Raw genomic sequence first — 23,622 nt, forward strand, 5'->3', positions numbered from 1 at the left:
GTGTGTGGACGTGTATGTATATACATGTGTATGTGGGAGGGTTGGGCCATTCTTTTATCTGTTTCCTTGCGCTACCTCGCTAACGCTGGAGACAGCGACAAAGTATAATAAAATATAAATAAATATAATAAAACATTGATGAAGAAGGCAAAAAAGGGAAGTGGAAACAAGCAGTGATGAGGCAAAGAGATGAAGTGAATATTTGGTAGGACTGTTGAGTGTGTTTGATGATACGGTTGGGTTGGGGATGTATGCGAAGCAAGACATGGCAAGTGGTTTGCTGAAATGAGAAGCGATGATAGCCTTGTGTAAGATAAAATATGGTAAAGTGGCAGGAGTGCAAGGTATTGCAGGTGAATTTCTTAAAAAGAGGGGATGATTGTGCTGTTGACTGATTAGTCGGGATTTTCAAAGTACATCTGAATCATGCTGAGGCACATGAGGATTGACAAAATACATGCATAGTGTCAATTTACAAATGCAAAGAGAACAAATATGAGACTTCAAATTATTGAGGTAAAAGTCTGTTGAGTGTACTGGTATGTTGTATAAAAGAGTGGAGACTGAGAGGATCATGACAAGCACAGAGCATCAGACTGAGGAAGAACAACATGGTTTCAGCAATGGGAGACATGTGCAGATCAGGTGTTTGCTTTAAATGATATGGTTAAAAAATACTTAGAGAAAAAGGATCTGTATGTGGCATTTATGGGTGTGAAGAAAGCATACAGTTGGGTGGACAGAGATGCTTTGAGGAAACCATGACAAAAATATGGAGTGGGAGGAAAGCTATGGGCAGTGAATTCTAATCAAGAGAGTAAGGCATGTGTGCGAGTAAGAAGAGAGGAGGGTCAGTGTTTCCACATGAAGGTGGGTCTATGACTGGGCTGTGTGATGCTCCCATGGCTGTTTAATTTGCTTATGGACAGGGAGGTGAAGGAAATAATTGCAAGGGTCTTGGAGACAAGGAAGGTAAACAGTTTGGTGGGAGTGGGGGGTAGGGAGGTGAGTCAATTGTCATTTGCTGACGAGATGGTGCTGTTGGCAGATCATGTGAGAAACTGCTGAGGCTGGTGTCTGAGTCTGGGAGACTATGAAAAGAGAAAGTTGAGGGTAAATGTGAATCAAAGTAATGTTGTTAGGTGCAACACTGCAAAAAAGACAGGTTAGTTGAGTTTGAATTTCAAAGGAGAATACTTGGAGAAAGTGAAATGTTTCAGACAACTGAGAGTGAGTACACATGACAGCAAATGGAACCATGGAAGCTTAAGTAAGACATACTGTGGGAGAGGGTAAAAAGATTTTGGGAGCATTTAGTGTATGAAAAAAGAGGTCAGTATCTGGGAAGGTGAAAATGGTTATGTTTGAAGGTACAGAAGTGTCAACAGTGTCATAGGAATGTGAGGCTTGGGCTATAGATTAGAATGTATGGATAAGGTTGAATGTATTGAAAAAGGAATGTCTGAGAACAATATGTGGTGCAAGAGGAGCTGATCAAGTAATGGTAGGGTAAGAGAAGGATGTGGTAATGAGAAGTGCATACTTGAGACTGTTGAAGAGGGTGTACTGAAATGGTATGAATACATGAAGAGAGTGAGTGAGAAGAGGTTGACAAAGAGGGTATGTGTGTCCAAGAGGAGGGGACAGGGAGGAAAGTAGAAGCCCATACTAGAGATGAAAGGATGATGCGAATAGATTTCAAAGGCCACAGGCCTGAACATGCAGGAGGGTGAAAGGCATGTACAGGATTTAGTTAACTGGAGCAACGTGGTTTACATGGGGCGATGTGCTGTCACGGAACTGATCAAGGGTATATGATGGAATCAGGGGATACTACGGAAATGTCTGATTCTGGTCGTGGATGGGGGCTCTCTAGTTTTGGTGCATTACACATAACCAGAAAATGGACATGAGCAAATGAGGTCTTTCTTCTGTTCCTAGTACTACCATGCTAACACTGGAAACAGCAAACAAGTATTAATGAGAAAAGAAAGAACTTACCCAAGAAACTACTCTGCCATTGAAACAGGGAAGAGGTGCATCGTCATCAATTATTTCTTCTTTAACTACCCTGAAAAGAACAAAATGATGATCAATTATCAGCCCTGAGATTCTCACTCAAATCTTTACAAAGGAAAGTATAACAGGAATACCTAACAATAATAATTAACATACAGTTATTTCCATTATCATTATTCCATTCACAACTCATTAAAGTGGATAAGGTGGATGCAGCCACAAACTCAAACACATATCCTCAACTCATGCCAAGTATGTTATGGTAAAATATGAACTTCCACACCTATTGAAGCATTTTTCACTTCATTTTATTCATGAAGTTCATTCATAAAGTTTGACCAACATTTTCATTCATAGTGTTTCTATGTACAAAATGCTCCAATTCCTTCTGATCCCCAGTCATTCTTCTCACATTTTTCACATACAATATCCCAATCCTTAATGAATTCTCTCATTGCACCTATCCATCTCCTCTGCTGTCTACTTTTCCTTCTTGTGCTTCCCTGTCCTGATGTGTAGCAATATCTTCTTTACCAACCTATCATCTGCCATACATTTTATATGACTCTAATTCATGTACCTTTCTCAGGATTTCTTCATACAAAAGAGCCTTCCAAAAAATCTATCTACCCTACAAATTCCACCTATCTTACATAAATAATTCAGCTCTAATGCTCGTATTTTGCCCCACCCTGGCCTATGTATGCTTGGGTTTACATCCATACATCTGTGCTGGGAAGAGTGCTCCTACATTCAGCCATCTTCATTCTGCAATTGAATTGTTCCAATTCCCCAGAGCTTTACTACATCCCTAATTCTTCTCCCTTGCATGACTCCTTTTGACTAAATCTTTTCAAAATCAATCCTTCCTTAACTTTACTCTAAAATATTCTGACATTCAAAACTTCCAGTCTTCACTATTCAAAATGATCACACAATCTAACATGCCATCCCCTTTCGAAAACTACTGTCCATCTTTTATTCATGTTCACCATCAGCATCTTCCTACATACCTCATCAAACCAGTTCACCACTCTATCCAACTCTTACTCTTACTTGGCTAAGAAAACAGCATGATCAGCATATAGGTAGAGCAGTAACTCCCATTCCATTACTCCCTGGTTAAATCTAACACCATAGTTACCATTCCACGCTTTCATCTCATGCAATGCCCCATTCATTTATATATCAAATAACAATGTTATCACTGCGGATAGGGGAGAAAGAATACTTCCCACGTATTCCCTTCGTTTCGTAGAAGGCAACTAATGGGGGCAGAAGCAGGGGACTGGAAACCCTTCCCTCCTTGTATTTCAATTTCTAAAAGGAGAAACAGAGGAAGGAGTCAAGCAGGGAGTGTTCATCCTCCTTGAAGGCTTAGATTGGGGTGTATTAATGTGTGTGGTTGTAACCAAGATGAGAGGAAAGGAGAGACAGGTAGTATGTTTGAGAAAGAAACCTGGATGTTCTGGCTCTGAGTGAAATGAAGTTCAAGGATAAAGGGGAAGAATGGTTTGGAAAAGTCTTGTGAGTAAAGTCAAGGGTTGGTGAGAGGACAAGAGATAAGGAAGGAGTAGCATTACAGAAGCAGAAGTTGTGGAAGTGTGTGACAAGAGTGTAAGGGAGTAAATTCTCGATTGATGTGGGAAAGTGAAAGTGGTTGGAGAGAGATGGGTGATTATTGGTGCTTATTCACCTGGTCATGAGAAAAAAGATCATGAGAGGCAGGTGTTTTAGGAGCAGCTGAGTGAGTGTGTCAGCAGCTTTGATGCATGAGACCAGGTATTAGTGATAGGTGATTAAAATGCGAAAGTGAGTAATGTGGAAGTTGAGGGTATAACTGGTGTACATGGGGTATTCAGTACTGTAAATGGAAATGGTAAAGAGCTTGTGGATTTGTGTGAAGAAAAAAGACTGGTGACTGAGAATACTTGTTTAAAAATGAGAGATATACGTAAGTATACATATGTGGGTGAAAGAGATGGTCAAAAGGCATTTTTAGATTATGTGTTAATTGATAGGTGTGTAAAAGATAGACTTCTGGATATTAATGTGCTGAAAGGGGCAGCTGGAGGGATGTCTGATCACTATCTTGTGAAGGCAAAGGTGAAGATTAGTAGTGGTTTTCAAGAAAGAAGAGGGAATGTCAGGGAGAAGAGAGTGGTGAGAATAAGTGAGCTTGGGAAGGACACTTGTGTGAGGAAGGACAAGGAGAGACTGAGAGTAGAATGGCAAAAGGAGAGAGCAAATGAATGTGAGGGGAGAGAGTGAGGAATGGGATGTGTTTAGGGAAGTAATGATGGCATGTGCAAAAGATGCATGTGGCATGAGAAAGGTGGAAGGTGGGCAGATTAGAAAGGGTAGTGAGGGGTGGGATGAAGAAGTAAAGTTGTTAGTGAAAGAAAAAAGAGAGGCATTTGGATGATACTTATAACGAAGGAGTGCAAATGACTGGGAGATGTATAAAAGAAAGCAGTAGGAGGTCAAGAGGAAGGTGCAAGGGTTGGAAAAGAGGGCAAATGAGAGTAGGGGTGAGAGAGTATCATTAAACTTTAGGGAGAATGAGAAGATGTTTTGGAAGGAGGTAAATAACATGTGTAAGAAAAGAGTACAAATGGGAACATCAATGAAGGGTGCAAGGGGGGGGGGGAATAATAACAGGTAGTGAAGAAGTGAGAAGGAGATGGAGTGAGTATTTTGGAGGTCTGTTGAATGCATTTGATGATAAAGGTGGTAGATGTAGGGTGTTTTGGTCAGGGTGGTGTGCAAAGTGAGAGGGTTATGGAAAATAGTTTGGTTAAGAGAGAAGAGGTAATGAAAGATTTGCAGAAGATGCAATCCGACAAGGCAGTAGGTTTGGATGGTACTGCAGCTGAATATATTAAGAAAGAGGGTGACTGTGTTGTTGATTGCTTGGTAAGGATATTCAGTGTATGTATGGATCATGGTGAAGTGCCTTAGGATTACCAGAATGTCTGTATAGTGCCACTGTACAAAGACAAAGGGGTAAAGGTAAGTGTTCAAACTAGAGAGGCATAATTTTTTTTAGTATTCCTGGGAAATCATATGGGAGGGTACTGATTGAGAGGGTGAAGGCATGTACAGAGCATCAGACTGGGGAGGAGTTGCATAACATTGCTAACAACTGCACTGCAAAGGTTCATAAGAATGACACTAATATTTCATACTGACCACAGTCTGTGTATGTGCAGCTACAGGACCACAGTGTAGTTATCAAGGTAAGGTGTGGGACCCCTGGCAATCACACTCCTCAAACCATTCACTCTTCCCTTTTACTTTCTGACTGCACCCTTTTACTTATTGCTTTCCTTTATCCATCCAGCTTTTATCATAAAAGCCAGTGCTCTTAATCTTAATGCCTTATCTGCTTGATTAAAAAAAAAAAAAAAAAAAAAGAGCAATTATTTCACTTTGTGCATTCAGAATTCTTCAGCATATATATCTAGCATTATGTGCAATACATAAACACTAAAATACATAATACTATATGCCTAGAATGAATAATGAAGAATAATGAAGGAGAGAGGTGAAAGTATAGAAGCACAGAAAAGGTTAAGGCACAGCATTGTCCTCCCAATCCAGACCTAAGCAGCCAAAACAATGATGTGGGATCAGTCACAGACGTCAAGAATCCAGACTGTGGAAGTGAGCTATAAGAAGGAGCTTGTGGTATGACTAGATGAAATGAAGAATAAAATGAGGAGTGTAAGAAAAAATTTGATGGCAGGGAATGTAAAAGAAATGAACTGTGGAGTGGCAGAGTGGGTGAAACATAATACTTTAAAACCTCTGTTGTCTGTAATTCGTGCTAAACAAATTTCAAAACAACCTATTTTTGTACTTCAGTAGGGAACACTTGATTATCCAAAAACAATATATAAAATAATTTAAGATAAGTAAAAACATTTCAAATCTGACATGCACCATACTGCAGTGATTTCTGTACTCACAAATCCCGTGTTTTGTTACACTGGTGACTGTTTACCATTTCTCATGTGATTTATGGCAAAGTGTTAAGTGCTGGTCTTGCACATTTCCATACCCTGTGTACCCTGGATTACTACTGCAGACAATGGCCAAGCATAATCAGAAATTGCCTGAGAGCTCCTCCAAGTCCTCTATGTCTTGCACAAAGTGCAACAGGAATGCTTTAAGACTAAAAAAAAAGATGGAGTTATACAAGAGGCTGGCAAAGAAAATTTGAAGGTGGTACTTATCAAGGACTCCATTTGCTTACATACACTAATATTTCCTCAATATATCTGCTCTATGTAAAATAATTACAAAAACACAAAATATTCCAAGATAGGAGGGTAAAAATAGTGCACAAAATAGAGTGAATTGGAATGATGTTGTAAAATAGGGTCGACATAAGAGTCAATGGACTGAATCAGGGCATGTGAAACATCTGGGGTAAACCATGGAAAAGTCTGTGGGGCCTGGATGAGAATAGGGAGCTGTGGTTTCGATGCATTACACATGATACCTAGAGAATGGATGTGAGAGGATGTGGTCATACTTTGTATGTCTCCTGGTGGTACCATGCTGTCCCAGGGATTGGCAATGCTGTTTCCTATGGGGTAGGTTGGCTCCAGGAATGGAAAAAGGTGAGCAAGTGAAACAGAAGGAGTCAAGCAGGGAGTGCTCATCCTTCTCCTAGGCTCAGATTGGGGTGTCTGAATGTGTGTGGATGTAACCAAGATAAGACGAAAGGAGAGATAGGTAGTATGTTTGAGGAAAGAAACCTGAATTGTTCTGGATCTGAGTGAAACGAAGCTCAAGGGTAATGGGGAAGAATGGTCTGAAAACGTCTTTGGAGTAAAGTCAGGAGTTGGTGTGAGGATAAGAGCTAAGGAAGGAATAGCACTACTTCTAAAGCAGGAACTGTGGGAGTGTATGATAGAATGTAAGGGAGTAAATTCTAGACTGATGTAGGTAAAACTGTAAGTGGATGGATGGGGATGGGTGATTATTGGTGCTCATGCACCTCATCATGAGAGGAAAGATCTTGAGAAGCAAGTGTTTTAGGAGTAGCTGAGCGAGTGTCAGAAGTTTTGGTGCACAGGACTGGGTATTAGTGATGGGTGATTTAAATGCAAAGGTGAGTACTGTGGCAGTTGAGGGTATAATAGGTGTGCATGGGGTATTCAGTGTTGTGAATGGAAATGGTGAAGTGCTTGTGGATTTGTGTGCTGAAAAAAAGACTGGGGATTGGGAACAGCTGGTATAAAAAGAGAGACATACATAAGTATATGTATGTGAGTTGGAGAGATGGTCAAAGGGCATTATTAGATTGCAGGCATGTAAAAGAGACTTTTGTATGTTGATGTGCTGAGGGGGAAGCTGGTGGGATGTCTGATCACTATCTTGTGGAGGCAAAGGTGAAGTTTTGTGGAGGCTTTCAAAAAAGAACAGAGAATGTCTGGGAGAAGAGAGTGGTGAGAGTGAGTGAGCTTGGAAAGGAAGTATCATGAGAGGTTGAGTGTAGAAGGGCAAAAAGGTGAGAGTAAACAACAAGAGGGGAGTGGGTGAGGAATGGGATGTATTTATGGAAGCAGTGATGGCATGTGCAAGAGATGCATGTAGCATGAGAAAGGTGGGAGGTGGACAGATTAGAAAGGGTAACGAGTGGTGGGATGAAGAAGTGGGTGAGCAGATTAGAAAGGACAGTGAGGGGTGGGATGAAGAAATAACATTAGTAAAAGAGAAAAGAGAGGTGTTTGTTGGACAGCATTTGCAAACATGGACAGCAAATGACTGGAAGAAGTATAAAAGAAAGTGGCAGGAGGTCCAGAGGAATGTGCAAGGGTTGAAAAAGATGGCAGAGCTGGAGTGAGAGAATATCATTACACTTTAGGGAGAATAAAAAGATGTTTTGGAGGGAGGTAAATAATGTGCGTAAGACAAGAGAACAAACAGAAACATCAGTGAAGGGGGCAAGGGGATAAGTGATAACAGGTGGTGATGAAGTGAGGAGGGGATGGAGTGAGTATTTTGAAGGTTTGTTGAATGTGCTTGATGACAGAGAGGCAGATGTAGGGTATTTTGATCTGGGTGGTGAGCGAAGTGAGAGAGCCAGGGAGAGTGGTTTTGTAAAGAGAGAAGAGGTGGCGAAACGTTTGCAGAAGATGAAATCCAGCAAGGTGGCAGGTTTGAATGGTATTGCAGTCAAATTTTCTCAGAAAGGGGAAGACTGTGTTGTTAACAGGTTGGTGAAGAAATTCTTTGTATGTATGGTTCTTGGTGAAGTGCCTGAGGATTGGCAGAATGCATGCACAGTGCCACTGTACATAGGCAAAGAGGATAAAGCTGAGTGTTCAAACCACAGAAGCATAAGTTTGTTGAGTAGTCCTGGAAAATTGTATGGGAGGGTATTGATTTGAGAGGATGAAGGCATATACAGAGCATCAGATCAGGGAGGAGCAGTGTGGTTTCAGAAGTGATAGAGGATGTGTGGATCTGGTGTTTACTTTGAAGAATATATGTGAGAAATACATAGAAAAACAGATGGATTTGTATGTAGTATTTATGGATCTGAAAAAGGCATATGATAGGGTTGACAGAGATGCTTTGTGGAAGGTCTTAAGAATATATGGTGTGGAAGGTAAGCTGCTAGAATCAGAGAAGTCTTTATCAAGGGTGTAAGGCACGTGTATAAGTAGGAAGAGAGGAGAGGGATTGGTTTCCAGTGAAGGATGATCTGTGGCTGGGGTGTGTGATGTCCCCATGAGTGTTTAATTTGTTTATGAATGGGGTAGTCAGGGAGGTAAATGCAAGAGTCTTGGAGAGAGGGGCGAATATGCAGTCTGTTGGGAGTGAAGGGGCCTAAGAAGTGAATGAATCTTTGTTCGCCAATGATACAGCACTGGAGGCTGATTCAAGTAAGAAACTGCAGAAGTTTGTGAATGAGTCTGGAAAAGAGTATGAATGGAGAAAGTTGAGAGTAAATGTGAATAAGAGCAAGGATATTAAGTTCACTAGGGTTGAGGGCCAAGATATTTGGGACGTAAATTTGAATGAAGAAAAATTGGAGGAAGTGAAGTGGTTTAGATTTCTGGGAGTGGACTTAGCAGCAGATGGAACCATGGAAGTAGAAGTGAATCACAGGGTGGGGGAGGGGCAAAGGCTCTGGGAGTGATGAAGAATGTGTGGAAGGAGAGAACATTATCTCAGAGAGCAAAAATGGGTATATCTGAAGGAACAGTAGTTCCAACAACAGTATACGGTTGCAAGGCAAGGGCTGTTGTTAGGGTTGTTTGGAGGACGGTGTATGTGTTGGAAATGAAATGTTTGAGGACAAGATGTGGTGTGGGGTGGTTTGATCAGGTAAGTAATGAAAGAGGGATGTGTGGTAATAAAAAGTGTGGTTGAGGAAGAAGAGGGTGCGATGAAATGATTTGGACACAAGGAGAGAATGAGGAAAGATTGACATAGAGGATATATATATCAGAGGTGGGGGGAACAAGGAGAAGCAGGAGACCAAACTGGAGGTGGAAAGATGGAATATTCGAAAAAGATTTTGAGCAATCTGGGCCTGAACATACAGGAGTGAAAGGCGTACAAGGAATAGTGAACTGGAATGTTGTGGTATACCGGGGTCAAGGTGCAGTCAATGGAATGAACCAGGGCATGTGAAGCATCTGTGGTAAACCATGGAAAGATCAGTGGGGCCTGGATGTGGAAAGGGAGCCATGGTTTCAGTGCATTACACATGACAGATAGAGACTGAGTGTGAATGAATGTGGCCTTTTTTGCCTCTTCCTGGTGCTACCTCACTGGAGGGGGTTTGCTATTTCATGTGTGGCAGGGCGACAACAAGAATGGATGAAGACACCAAGTATGAATATGTACATAGGTATATATGTATATGTCTGTGCATGTATATGTATGTATATCTTGAAATGTATATCTGCATGTATATGGATTTTTCTATATATGTGTATGTGGTTGGTTGGGCCATTCTTCATCTGTTTCCTTGCACTATCTCGCTGACATGGGAAACAGTGATTAAGTATAATAATAAATAAATATATACTGAATACCTGGAAATTTTATTACCTGAAATGATTGATTCTCTCAGGCATTTCAGAGAACAGAGGTTTTATTGTACTCAGGTGGTTTGGGCAAGTAAAAAGAATGCAATACATGAAATTTACAAGGAGAGTGTATGATAGTATGATTACAGGGGTTGGTGAAGAGGAAGACCACCTGTGACATGGGGAAACAGTAGAAGAGGACTGGAAGGAGAGCAATGGTGGAAGAATGCATGGAATAGTGTGTGCGAGGGAGGCATGTATGAACAGGGACATGTGGAGACTTTTACTGTAGCCATCCCCTCCATGGGAGTTCCAGGAGGGAAAGGATGTCAGAGATATGGATAGAAAGAATGAACTAACACATTCTAAAATCAAGAACAGGTTGAGTATCACTTATCCGAAATGCCTGAGACCATAAGTGTTTCAGATTTTGGAACATTTGCATATACATAATGAGATATGCAGAAAACAGGACGGTATGGAAACACATGGGTTAGAGCTAAGACATACTTCAATGTTTCGAACATTCAACGGTCTTCCTTAGGAGATACTGATTCCAGCATTCGGTGGGACTGTGTTCCCCAGCAAGTAATGGTCACCAGGTCAGACACCTTGGAGTGTCGCTCTCTGATTGGATTGCTTGTCCTGCTGCCTCCACCTGTTCTCAGTGATCTCCACCACCTGATGTGACCAGCAGATGAACCTAGATCTTGTGCTAACATTGTTCTCAATCCCTTCTGGGTAAGCTCTCCCACTATCACTAAATGGTTGACCCAAGACAACTATAGGCAAGTGACAAACCATTTAGTGTGAGAGCTTACCTAAAGGAGGGGATTTCAGAGAATGTTAGCACAAGATCTGGGTTCATCTGCTGGTCTTGTCAGGCAGCGGGGATTGCTGTCAATGGGTGGAGACAATAGGATATGCAATCCAACCAGAATGATACACCAAGACATCTGACCGAGTGGCCATCACTTGCTGGGGAACACAGTCCTGCTGAATGTTGGGATCAGTATCTCCTGAGGAAGACCGCTGAACAGTCAAAACAAGGTATGTCTCAGCTCAAACCCATTTGTTTCCAAACCATCCTGTTTTCCACATCTGTCATGATGGATAATAGATAATGAGATATCTTGAAGGTGGGACCCAAGTTTAAGCACAAAATCCATTTACATTTCATATAAAACTTATACACACAGGCTGAGGGTAAAGCATGCAACATTTTAAATAATTTGGTGCATGAAACAAAGTTTGTGTAACACTGAACCATCAGAAAACTAAGGTGTCACAAGATCAGCTGCCCATGTATACAATCTGACTGAATTTATGAGCTACTTATTCACACAGAGCAGAGAATAAGAAAAAAAACAGTGACTAATGCACATAGGTCTGGCAGTTTTCAGCAACAGCACTTGGCCCTTACCATCTAAACCACTCCATAATCAACTACCAATTCCCCAGTAAAAGTACATATGTGACCCCTGCCTTACATTTTAACAACTTGCACTTAAAGATTCCTATCTCCCAAAAATTGCAACTAAACAAATACACTTCTAAATGACTGAACAAGCACTAAACAACCACGATGTGACCCAACATTAAACACTGTCCTACTAGAAAATATAAATGAACCAGAACAAATATGCAATGAGAACAATGAAGGAAAAATCAGCATGGTACATGAAGCAGTGAAACACTTCTTAGAGATGGAAAATTTCTGATGATGGAGGATTTTAATTATAAAGAAATAGACTGGGGGAATTTGGATTTTCATGATGATAAGAATTAATGGCAACACAAGTTTTTGGAATGCATATAGGAAAATAGAGAACACTTTGAAAAGAGGGACTATTGCACCATCACTATTTGATCTTACCTTTGCTCATACTAACATGAATATTGAGAACATTACATAAGATACACACATTGGAAAAAGTGATCATGAAATGCTTAAGTTTGAATACACAGTAAAAGGGGACATTAAAAGAACAAAGGTGAGACAGAAAATACAGAAGATACAACTGCAGAAGCTACAACAGGAACAAGGGTGAAAAGTCCTACAATAAATAAATGATAATCTTGGTGAGAGAGAACAAAGGATGCATGTTAGTGGGGCCTTTTCGAAATGGGAAGAGGTAAACAACAAAGTGCCCCAAGATTCGGTACAGGGATCTTTACTCTTCTTTATCTATAATGACTTGCCTGAAGGTATGGAATCCTACCAGAATAAGCTTGCAGAAGATGCAAAGGTCATGACATAAGTGAGAAAAGAAGAGGATTGCATCAGCTTACATGGGAACCTAAGCAAACTCCAAAGTTGGTCTGAAACACAAGTGATAAAATTCAATCTAGGCAAATGTACAGTAATGAGGATGGGACAGATCCAAAGATGGACTCATATGATTACTACCTACCAGGATAAAAGCTTCAACATTCTGTGTGGGCAAGAGACCCGGGAATCAACAACATCCCTTACCTGTCACTAGAGGCCCACATAAAAAGAAAACAGTTAAGGAGACAAACTGTCTGCAGGCAAATATTAGAACAGCTTTTCCATGAGTTATCAAAACTTGAAAATGAAATTGCCAAACCATTAACTTATGTTTTCAATAAATCTCTCCACCCATAGTCAAAAATAGTAGCTACCTTAAACAACACAGTCTGATCAATAACATATAGCATAATTTTAGAAGACATAGATCATGCCTTTCAAACTTTCTTGAATCTTATCATAAATTACTCAACGCTCACAACAAGACTAAAGCAATGGGTAAATATATTTCTGGACTTAAAAGAGCATTCAACAAACAAACAAAGTGCCCTGTACTAAATTGATGAATAAAGCCACGGCCTTGGGGATTATTAGGTGCATTAAAAACTGGATACAAACCTGGTTACATGAAAGGAAGCAATGAGTCTTAATGAATGGTGAATCATCACTCTAGTCAACCATTATAATAGTGGGATCCCTCAGGGGTTTGTGCTGAAGCCTATACTTTTCATCATTTATGTTTATGATAGTGATGTAGGGCTGAATAACTTGGTGTCCAAATTTGCAGATGAAACAAAGATCAGCAATGCAATATCAACTGCAGAAAATAGGCTAGGATTACAAGAGAATCTTAGATAATATAGCTGAATGGTCTTGAAAATGGCAAATGCTAACATCAATAAATATCAACTGCTGCATATACAAAACCTCAACAAGAAATTTGATTATGAAATAATGAGGCCACTGAGGGATCTTTTTTTATGTAATGAGGCCACTGAGGGATCTTTTTTTATGTGGAAGCCTCCAGTAATGGACAAAAGCCCAAAACAAGCTGGGCCTTTTTTTGAGATACAGAGGTTATTATGAAAAGGAAAAAGAAGAGACAAGAGGAAGTATTAACAAATTTTGGAGGAAGCAAAAAACCTGTCTTTTAGAATGTGCAAGGTCACAGTTACTGAGAAAGACGTGAGAAAGTAGAAAGTTCCAAAGCTTCGACATGTAGGGAAAGAAGCTGATGGCCTCGCGGTAATTATGTGATGCAGCAGCATGCCAAGTATTGAGTGGTCCAAACAGTGATGTGGACACAGAAATAGCCAGCTCTCAGGAGCAAAAACCAAAGTAATACCTATAGAAGTGGGAAATTGAACCAACATTGCAGTGTAGGGCAAGAGGGTCAAAGTTTGAAAGTTTGCCTGAGACAGCTTGTAGGTCGGACTGCTTTCAACTCAACTCTGTAAGTAAGGATGCAGAGCTAGAACCACCCTAGATGTGAGAGCAATACTCTATAAAAGGACAAATTAATCCTTTGTATAAACAGAACAACTGTTCTGAAAAGAAGTTTTGACAACTAAACAGGAAACCAGTTTCTTAGGGGCACACTTAGCTATTCCCTTAATGTGGGGTTTCCAAGAAAGAGCAGATGTTACAGTAATGCCAAGTATGCTCACTGAGTCAAAAAAAGAATTACAGAACAGTCAAAGGAGAGTTGCGAGTTGTGTGGAGTTTTCGATAGAAAAATGGGTAGAAACTATGTCTTGAGGCATAAAACTTAAATAGTTTTCGACTACTCCACTTACATATCCTGTCCAAGTCTATGTTTACTGAGGAAGCTGTGTCAAGATGAGATCCAGACCAAGTGAGAGGATCAGCAGCAGAACTGAAGGATGTGGATGAATGCAGTGTCAAGTCGTCAGCGTACAAATGTATTTGATTATTCGTGGAGAGGAGGAAATTATTGAAAAAAGGGGAAAAAGTGTAGAAGACTGAACAGAACCTTGAGGGACACCACTGTTGATAAAGAAAGTGGGGGAGGCTGATCCATCAACAAATAAAGAAATAGATCAGCCAGAGAGGAATTAGATATGAATGAGCAAAGTGAGAAAGGAAAGCCAAAAGAGGAGAGCTTTGAGATGATACTCCAATGCCACATCATCAGTGTTGGATATGTCGAGGAAAACTACACGACTCCCCAAAATCTTTCAAGGATAATGACCAGACATTAGTATGACAGGAAAGAATATCACCAGTGGATATCACCTTATGGTTGCAATACTGGTGATCAGAGAGATGACTGATTTTCAAGGTGTCTGAGGATATGGGAGTCAAGGAGGGATGCAAACACTTTAGCATTGGTACAAAGCAATAGGATGATAGGTAAAATGCTCAGAATAGGAATAGGATGTATCAATGCATGCTTCCAAAAAGAGGAAAAGTTTTGGTTTTTAAACAGAAACAGAACAGATGAGCAAACACAGGTGCAAGTTCAGAGGCACATTCTTTCAGTATACGGATGGATGCCATGAAGACCATAAGGTTTGCTTATGCCAAGAGAGTGAAACACTTTTCGGACAGTCCAAAAAGAGAATACAAGAAGGGGCACAGGATTAGTAAGAGAAGCATAAGGGGGTGAAGGAATGTTTGAGTCATCCAAGGTGGAGTTAAAGGAAAAACAGAAACCAAAGAGAGTTGCTTTGTCCATGGCAGAGACAGATATAGTAACATTAGAACAGAAATGAGAAGGAGAGGTAGAGCCACAAAAAATGTTAGATGCCTTTAGTTAAAGACCAGATAGACCTATCAGTGGATGGCAAGGAGAGATTATAACACTTCCTGAGAATAAAGGAACGTTTTGCCTCAGGAATAACACGCTTGCAGTCATTACTGCTGAATGGGAGCCGGAGGAAGTAGAGATTTCCCTAGCCTGAATGGCCTCAGAACAGGAAGGGTTGAACCATGAATTGGATGAATAACTTCTGCTATGCATCTGGCAGAGACAGAAGCATCACCACATAATAAGACAGTAATTTACCCAGGGAAAGTCTGAAAAGAAGTCATGACAGTTATTCCAGTCAGCTTTGATGAGGTGACAGTATTCATGCTTAGAAGGGGCTGGTTAAGGGAGAGGCACCATTTGAATAGATACATTTATGGGGGAGGTGCCATTAGAATAGCTACAGATGAAGCAATTAGGGACAATATTGTGTACTTACAGCGGGATGAATTAGAGGTGAAAAAAGATACAGAATATTAGGAGAATGGTCACAGCGGTCTGAAATATAAGTAAAGTGGTAGATAATTTGCTCTAAGTCACTGAGAATGGAGAACATGAGGGCTTCAATCCTCCACCATCTGCATGGGAAGAATTAAACAAATCCTAAGGTGAACATTGTAGTCCTGAGATGGAGAATCTCAGCTTATGGGTGATAGGGTGTCACAGTCTCATGGCAGGAATTTAAACAGTTGAAGAAAGATTCAAAATTTACAGAATTAAGAGAGTAATAAGCAAAACAGAGGAAAAGTATGGTAGTTGGGAGACAGACCTTGAGCCACATAAAATTAAAGTTTGGGGACTCAGGGTCCTTGAGGTAGGCAACAGGCGTGTTGATGTTCGAATAAGCACCAACACCACCTTTGAAATGGAATCGTGAGAGGAATTATAGTTGGATATGAAAAAGGGACTAGTGAGAACATCATTAGACAACTGTGTCAACAAGAAAAGTGAAGATATTAGGAAAGGTACAAGACAAATGGTTTTCAACAGGGCAGAGATTAGTGAAGAAATCATGAATATTCGTATGGTGAATACAAAAAGAGGAGGGTCAAACAGAGATAGAAAGTCATAGGAAGGGCAGGTAGTGCTACTGTGAGAGTCCTAACTTTAACCGGAAGTAGAGTCAAGCAGAGACCCACAGAGTCTTAGCACCTCATGATAAGGGGCAATAGATCTGTTGGTCTATGTCATGAAAATACTTGAAAATGTTTGTTGTGGACAGGAATTGGCAAAAGTACTTATGTGAAAAAAAGGCAAGGTTTAAGTAGGTGTATGGTGCTTGTAAGGAGGTGGCAGGACTAGCCTGGCAGTCCTGTTTTGATAAGACAGAAAGTAAGACCAGCAATCCTAACATGAAGAGTGTAATATGGTTCCTAGCACCACTTTAATATTAAGCTCCTCAGTCAGTATGGTAGTACCACCCACAGTGGCTGCTGTCAGCAGCTTACTATCTAATCTATTTCCAACAAATTCAAATTCTTCCAGCACTGCAACAAAGCTGCCAAGAAAGCAATTAGGATGTTAGGATCAATAAGCAAAAACTTTACATACATAAGCAAAGATGTGACATTGCCATTATACCTAAGTCTAGTCAGATCCCACCTTAAATAAGCAATGTAGTTCTGGACCCCCACCTAAGTAATGGTATTCTAAAACTGGAGGCAGTGCAGCAAATTGCAATTCAATGGTTCCAACCCTATGTACCAAACCATATGATGACAGACTGTGAGAACTGACTTTGTTTTCTCCATGCAAAAATGCAGCTCCAAGGCTAACAACTTAATAGAATGTTTTAAAATATTTAAAGGATTCAACAGCATTATTATTGAAAATTTCAAGAGGAAATAAACTAAATTTCAGAGAACACAAAGTTATTCTGGACTGCACAAAGTACTTCTTCACCAACAACATTGTTGACTTGTGGCATAAGCTCCCAAAGCAAGTTCTGATCAACACTGCTCATATGTTCAAAATTTGGCTTAATCATCATCTGTTACTCTCTAATACTGAGTAATTCATTTTATCAATCGTCATAACATATGATACCTCCTCAATCACTGATCCCAACCTGGCCACGCTGCAGGAACTAACCAACAGTGATTATCCCATGTTACCTGCTTTAAGGGAACAAAAAGGAATTATTGTGTTATCCTTCCACATCAGGAGTAATACACTGTAAGTTGTGAGCTGAAGCTCAAATGTTATCCCTACTATTGTCTTTCTATCAAAAAGTGAAAGGATGCATGTCTTTGGTGATGGGATGCAATGTCATTCATGTTCATTCTATCTTCTGACTTTCAAATAGAAATGTCTTTAAGGGAGATTAGTTCTACAAGGCATCTTTTCTACCTGACTTAATTTGGCATGATGATAGGAGAGGGTGGGAGAGAGCCTTTGATTTGCTATCCTTTTCTTCTATAGCTTTTAAGGGTAAGCATCTTCTTCAGTAGCGTAATGGCCAGACCACCTCACTTGGACCTTAGGTCTGTGTGGTGTGTGTATCTGAGTAATATGAATAGGGAAATATCTACAAGTTATTCATATCATAAATGAGGCCAAAACTAAATTTTGCTTCCAGGCTTTGGTCACTGCATCTAAAGAGCCACAAAGAGCTCAAAGAGAAGGTCCAAAGGAGGGCAACAAAAATGGAAATCAAGGTTCAAAGCTTACAAAAAAGAGGCTGGAGGCTATAAATTTACCCACCATGGAAGAGAGCAGACTGAGGGATGACCTGATCACCTTTAACTTTTTGAAACTGATGAATATTGTGGACTGTGAGCAGTTTTCTGAGAAATGTACAGGGAGAGCAACCAAAAGACATGAAATAAAGCAAGGAACTTGTTCATAAGACTGTAATGGAATAATGAATGGTGAATGATTGGAAGAGATTGACTGAGGATATGGTTAATGTAGGAAGCATATATAAATTCAAGAGGTTGTATAATAGTAGAGAATGTTCAACAGATGGGGTCTCATGAGTGTAAAACTCACTCCATATACACTACAAAAGGTAATTACATATCACAAATTACAGTCATCTGAAACTATGCTGCCTGAATATGTGCAAGTTACATTATCATGTCTCCATTCTGGACATCATCCATCTCCCTGGCATTACAAACACTTTCAACATATCAAATGATTAATCAAGCTCAAGATGCAGAACACTTATTTGTTAACTGCCCTTTGCTCACCCCCACATATACACACACATACACATCATCAGTTATGACTTGTGGTTAGGGGTACATCCATGGGGAAGGGGGAATATCCCCCTCTTTAAGCTATAGAGTGTAAAGTACTGAATGGTACAATTCACTTGAAAATAATAATCTATACATTTGTACGATCATTCTAACTTGTTTAGTACTTCAAAAGGAAAATTAAATGTATGTACGGTTAACCATTTCAGTAATTTACCCTTATGACCAATGGAACAGCCAAATCTATTTCAATACATTCCTAAAATACTGACCTATGTTTGTATTAGCAAAATCTCTTACAATGAAAAACCTCTTTCAACAAAGCTTGGTATGACGGACTTTTGTTTCATGACAAAATTTTATATAATGTATATTTGTTTCATGAACAACAACAAAATTTAATAAATAAAATACATGTCACAGTCACTAAAAGATAAATCACATGGTATGGGCCAGGAGTATCAGGGAACATAAGGGTTTAATCAATCAAAAAGTATGTGAAATATTTGTAAAAAATCAAGAGCTTACGAAAAACAACATCCCTACAGGTTAAGATTTAGCTTTATGTTCAACATTCTAGTTAAGACATACCAGTTACTTGCATTTCTGAGCACTGAACTGCTGTCAAAAAGTGTCAACATATGAACAGTTTGAAAGGCAAATTCAGCCACTGCCCATACTCTCCACAAACAGCCATTCCACGCAACCTTCTGAGGCATAAAAATGCAATACTGGCAAATTTCTACTGTATAATTCAGTTACCATGGGAGATTACAGTATGTAAGGTCTCTCAACATTCTGTTGATTTCACAAATGTGTACTACCTGCTTTTACATTAATTAACCCCACCTTTTCAATGACACAAATACCCTCAATGCTTCTGTCTCATTCATTATCATTAAACATGGTATGATACCACAAATCACACTCCATCTTTTCCATAATATAAAATATCCTCAATACTTCTGTCTTATTGTCATTAAACAAATCATAATACCACATACCTTACTCGACATATATAATCGCATTCTCTAAACACTACATTAGCACTGTAGGATAATATCACTCAATTTATAAAACTAATAGCAATGCAGAGCTTAACTAAAGTTAGCCTTGTTATATAATGGGACTACAGCGATACAGTAGTTCTGTTATTGGACATGCAGAAGTACAGTAGCTTTGTAATTGGACATACAAGGGTAAAGCAGCTCTGAAATAGGAACAAATGAGATACAAGTGCAGAATGGAACCAAATGTTGCAAAAATTTCTGAAACAGGACCTACAAGTATAGTTTTTCATCAATAGTACCAAGGGTAAAGTGGTTCTGAGAAGATTAGAGCTATCTGTGAAACAATGTAAGAATTTAGATGAAACACACACAAATGGATTCTTATAATAAGAAAAAGTGATTTATACAGGGGGAACCTGATTTCATTCCCCCTGATTTCAATCATTATTTTTTCCCCTTCAAGGACTGTCAGTAGGGCAATAATGACAAGGTAAAACATGAAGTAAGACTTAGTGAAACACTAATACAAATCAACAGACCTTGTGAAAACCTTCCCTGTTGTAGCTTCATCCAGGGGATGAGATGTACTTTATCATTCAGCAGTGTCGTTGAAATAAAACAGACCGCATGATCTTCCTACCGTAATATAGCTTTTAATGCAGATGGAGTTGACACAGTACACAGAAGCTACAAATGACATAACATTCATGTCTTTTATTTCAAAAATATCAAAAATATGATTATGCTGCTACGAGACGTTAGGTGGGTTTCTATAGGTTCTGATGTTTTCTACATGTTTCACTTTTTTTACCCATCATAGCCCTCCCATTTATCAGTATCTATTACCAAAGACTAAACAGTAATGCTCGAAATAATCTATACCAAAGTTAATATGTGTTTCTTCATAATCCAAGGGCTATTTCTGTGGAGTCTCTATACAGGAAGGTTAACCAGTTATGGAACCTACAGGTTAACAATTTTTGTAAGGGGATGTACTAAATAACAGGCACGATATAAAGGACCCTAAAAGAATCCATTTCTTCAATATAAACACCCACAGGGGTACATTAGTTCTGTAAGAAGGGTAGAATGAATTTCCAATTAGACCTACAATGATGGTTTAAACTGAAATCTCCAAAGTGGTTTTGTCATATGACTTACAACAGTGGTTATACACCATAACCTACGGGAGCATTTTCTTTGTTATAATATCAATATGAATACACTTGTTCTGTAAGAACTCTTATAAATAATGTACGGGATTAGTTCACGGTTAAGGACTATCCCTCTCAAAAATAAAAGGAGACAGTCGACTGACTTTTTCCAAGACTTCTCTTTACCATATGATGTAAGAACACAGCAAAATGTGAAAACATTATTAATATTTTTTCCATTAATCATTAAAACAATCAAGAAATGAATCTTTCAAACATTTAATATTTGAGTTTCTGAACCGACTATCGCTTCTTCGCACTTTGCACTACGTTCACCACAGTATTAATCTTTACTGCCATTAAGTCTTTCAGCTTTGTACGTTCTATCCACATGTACCACAGTCATTGTTTTACAGACCTTAAAACTTACCCAAAATCATCGTCCATTGACTTGAAAAAAAATTTGTAACTTGGTCTGTTGAGTACATTCTTGAAGTCTGATAACGTCACTTTGTCAGGAGCTTTGGGAATTTTCACTAAATATGGAGTTTCCTCATCATCTATGTGATAAATTATTTTAGTTTCTTCCATTGCACGGTAATCTGGTCCGCAGCTCAAATGGGCGTACACCAAAACTCTCTGCTAGACCGATAATATGGCTGCCACCCTAATGTTTTCCTAAGACGTTCCAACAATGTTGGTGGTGTCACCGTATACTCTGAAGGTGATGCCAGATATTAAAATCATAACCTATCCAAGTTATTTCCAACAAAATATATACAACCGAGTAATTATTTGTATTTGAATCGTCACTTTTTATTTGAGTTAAATAAAACATAATTCTATTTAAAAGGGGTATTTGATACTCTTGAAAACTAATGGATTGACAAAAGGTTTCCAATCAATTAAATTTTCGGTTATATCACAAATAATTTGAGAATTATGTGTCAACAAGTGATGTGACTGATATTGTTCTAACTGTATCTTATGAAGTTTTTAAAGTTCAAACTTTCTGTTCCACTTCAGAGGCCTTTACTGTTACCTCGTCCTTATGTTTGGAAAGCATAAGAGCTAGTCTGCCTGAGCGAACTCGCTTAAAAGAGAAATCCGCTTGGGAATGATATCACTCCTGTCTTTTTTTTTGCAGCTATGTGTAGGAACTGTACTCTTCCGTCAAACGTATTGACTTTTGTTAATTGTTTCAACCATATGGTCGTTATAACTTCCATAAAAAGTTTTTTTCAGCCTATCGTTCGTAAGGAAAAACCTTGCTTTGGGGACGTCGTATTACATAACTAGATCTTGAAGTCCTTTAAAATTTCAAATAATAAAACATGGCACCGACAAAGATTTGTCTATGGTCGACACAGATAGTTAGCAGAATCCAATAAACATGAGATTGCATTCAAAATCCATGCGGACGTGAGAGCTGAAACCTTAAACAATACACTTTGCACACACACACACACACAAATCTAATTGTATTCCCGGAGGCACATCAAAGTCCAAGAGTGAATTATATAAAATAATGCTTTTGATGTTTGTTTTGCAAGGTAATCAAAATACAGAAACTACCTATGAAATAACGGAACAACCATCAGACGAAGAGGACAGGAAAGTTGAGAACACATTTACGTTACTATTCGAAGAGACAGTATGAAAATATATAGTGCTGCAAACACTGAGTTAGAATAAAAATGTTGAAATGGTATTTGTGTGTCTTGCAATTAGCAAATCAATAGTAATTCAGTATTCTATCCCTCCAAAAAAAAAAAATAATGTGCAGAAAATCAAGTGAATTAGCTTTGTTGTCATTGAGTTCATCTGTTGACATCACAGTTATCTCCGTATAGTTTGTCTGAACACCACAAATTTTCTTCACAGCCATCGCGCGGTACAACCACTACCACACGAGTGACACGATTCCTGTGGTTCCATCCCTGCATGACCATGGCCACACGAGTGACACGATTCCTGTGGTTCCATCCCTGCATGACCATGGCCACACGAGTGACACGACTACCCTCTTCCTGTGGTTCCATCCCTGCACGACCACCGCCACACGAGTGACACGATTACCCTCTTCCTGTGGCTCCATCCCTGCACGACCAGTGCTACACACCACCCTCCACCTGCGGCCCCCTTCCATGGACAGTAAGAGTTCATGGCAGGAGTAGCGGCGATCTTGTCGCCTCATCTAGGGTGATCATTTTTATCCTGGAGGATGAAAAGTTTTGAGGAGTGTTGACACTTTCAGGCCGGTGATATGTTTTACTTGGCTTTTCATTATGTATACTTTCGTTGAAAAATGTAACATTATTTTCTTTTATCTGTGTGATGGAATGCACATCCATTCACTTGACACATACCTCGAGCTGTACTGGTGTCACTCCAGCTGGTGAGGAAAACAGGCACCCTACGTCCATCCTGCTTCCTTTTCTCAAACACAGGAGGCACAGGAGGTTTGGTCTTGATTTCTTCTAAAGTTCTCATCTTTTTCCGTTAAGGCCCCACTAAGCAAGGTTAGATAATTTCACGAGACGTAAATCAATCCCTCAAACATGTAACATGAGACAGATCTCCACAATCTTTTCCATGCCCCTCAATCTATACAAAAGACTTCCTTCCAAGTGACAATATTGTAACGTACTAAGAGAAGAGGTAGTAAAAGCTTTGCGGAAGATGAAAGCCGGCAAGGCAGCAGGTTTGGATGGTATTGCAGTGGAATTTATCAAAAAAGGGGTGACTGTATTGTTGACTGGTTGGTAAGGCTATTTAATGTATGTATGATTCATGGTGAGGTGCCCGAGGATTGGCGGAATGCGTACATAGTGCCATTGTACAAAGGCAAAGGGGATAAGAGTGAGTGCTCAAATTACAGAGGTATAAGTTTGTTGAGTATTCCTGGTAAATTATATGGGAGGGTATTGATTGAGAGGGTGAAAGCATGTACAGAGCATCAGATTGGGGAAGAGCAGTGTGGTTTCAGAAGTGGTAGAGGATGTGTGGATCAGGTGTTTGCTTTGAAGAATGTATGTGAGAAATACATAGAAAAGCAAATGGATTTGCATGTAGCATTTATGGATCTGGAGAAGGCATATGATAGAGTTGATAGAGATGCTCTGTGGAAGGTACTA

At 39.5% G+C, this 23,622-nt stretch overlaps 1 protein-coding gene across 10 annotated transcripts in view; it reads right to left on the reverse strand.

Annotated features, from left to right (window-relative positions):
- Positions 1 to 21,182, reverse strand: part of dsh (Segment polarity protein dishevelled) — a 184,545-nt gene extending 163,363 nt beyond the window's left edge. For all 10 annotated transcript variants that reach the window (XM_071664501.1, XM_071664493.1, XM_071664500.1 and 7 more), the window contains exons 1-2: positions 20,916 to 21,182; positions 2,002 to 2,071 (exon numbers count right to left, since the gene is read on the reverse strand). In XM_071664501.1, the coding sequence (XP_071520602.1) occupies positions 2,002 to 2,071; positions 20,916 to 21,076 (231 nt within the window). In that variant the 5' untranslated portion in view covers positions 21,077 to 21,182. The remainder of the gene's footprint in view (positions 1 to 2,001; positions 2,072 to 20,915) is intronic.
- Between the last annotated feature and the right edge of the window lie 2,440 nt (positions 21,183 to 23,622).

Source organism: Panulirus ornatus, chromosome 9 (assembly GCF_036320965.1).
Source record: "Panulirus ornatus isolate Po-2019 chromosome 9, ASM3632096v1, whole genome shotgun sequence".
Taxonomy (NCBI): domain Eukaryota; kingdom Metazoa; phylum Arthropoda; class Malacostraca; order Decapoda; family Palinuridae; genus Panulirus; species Panulirus ornatus.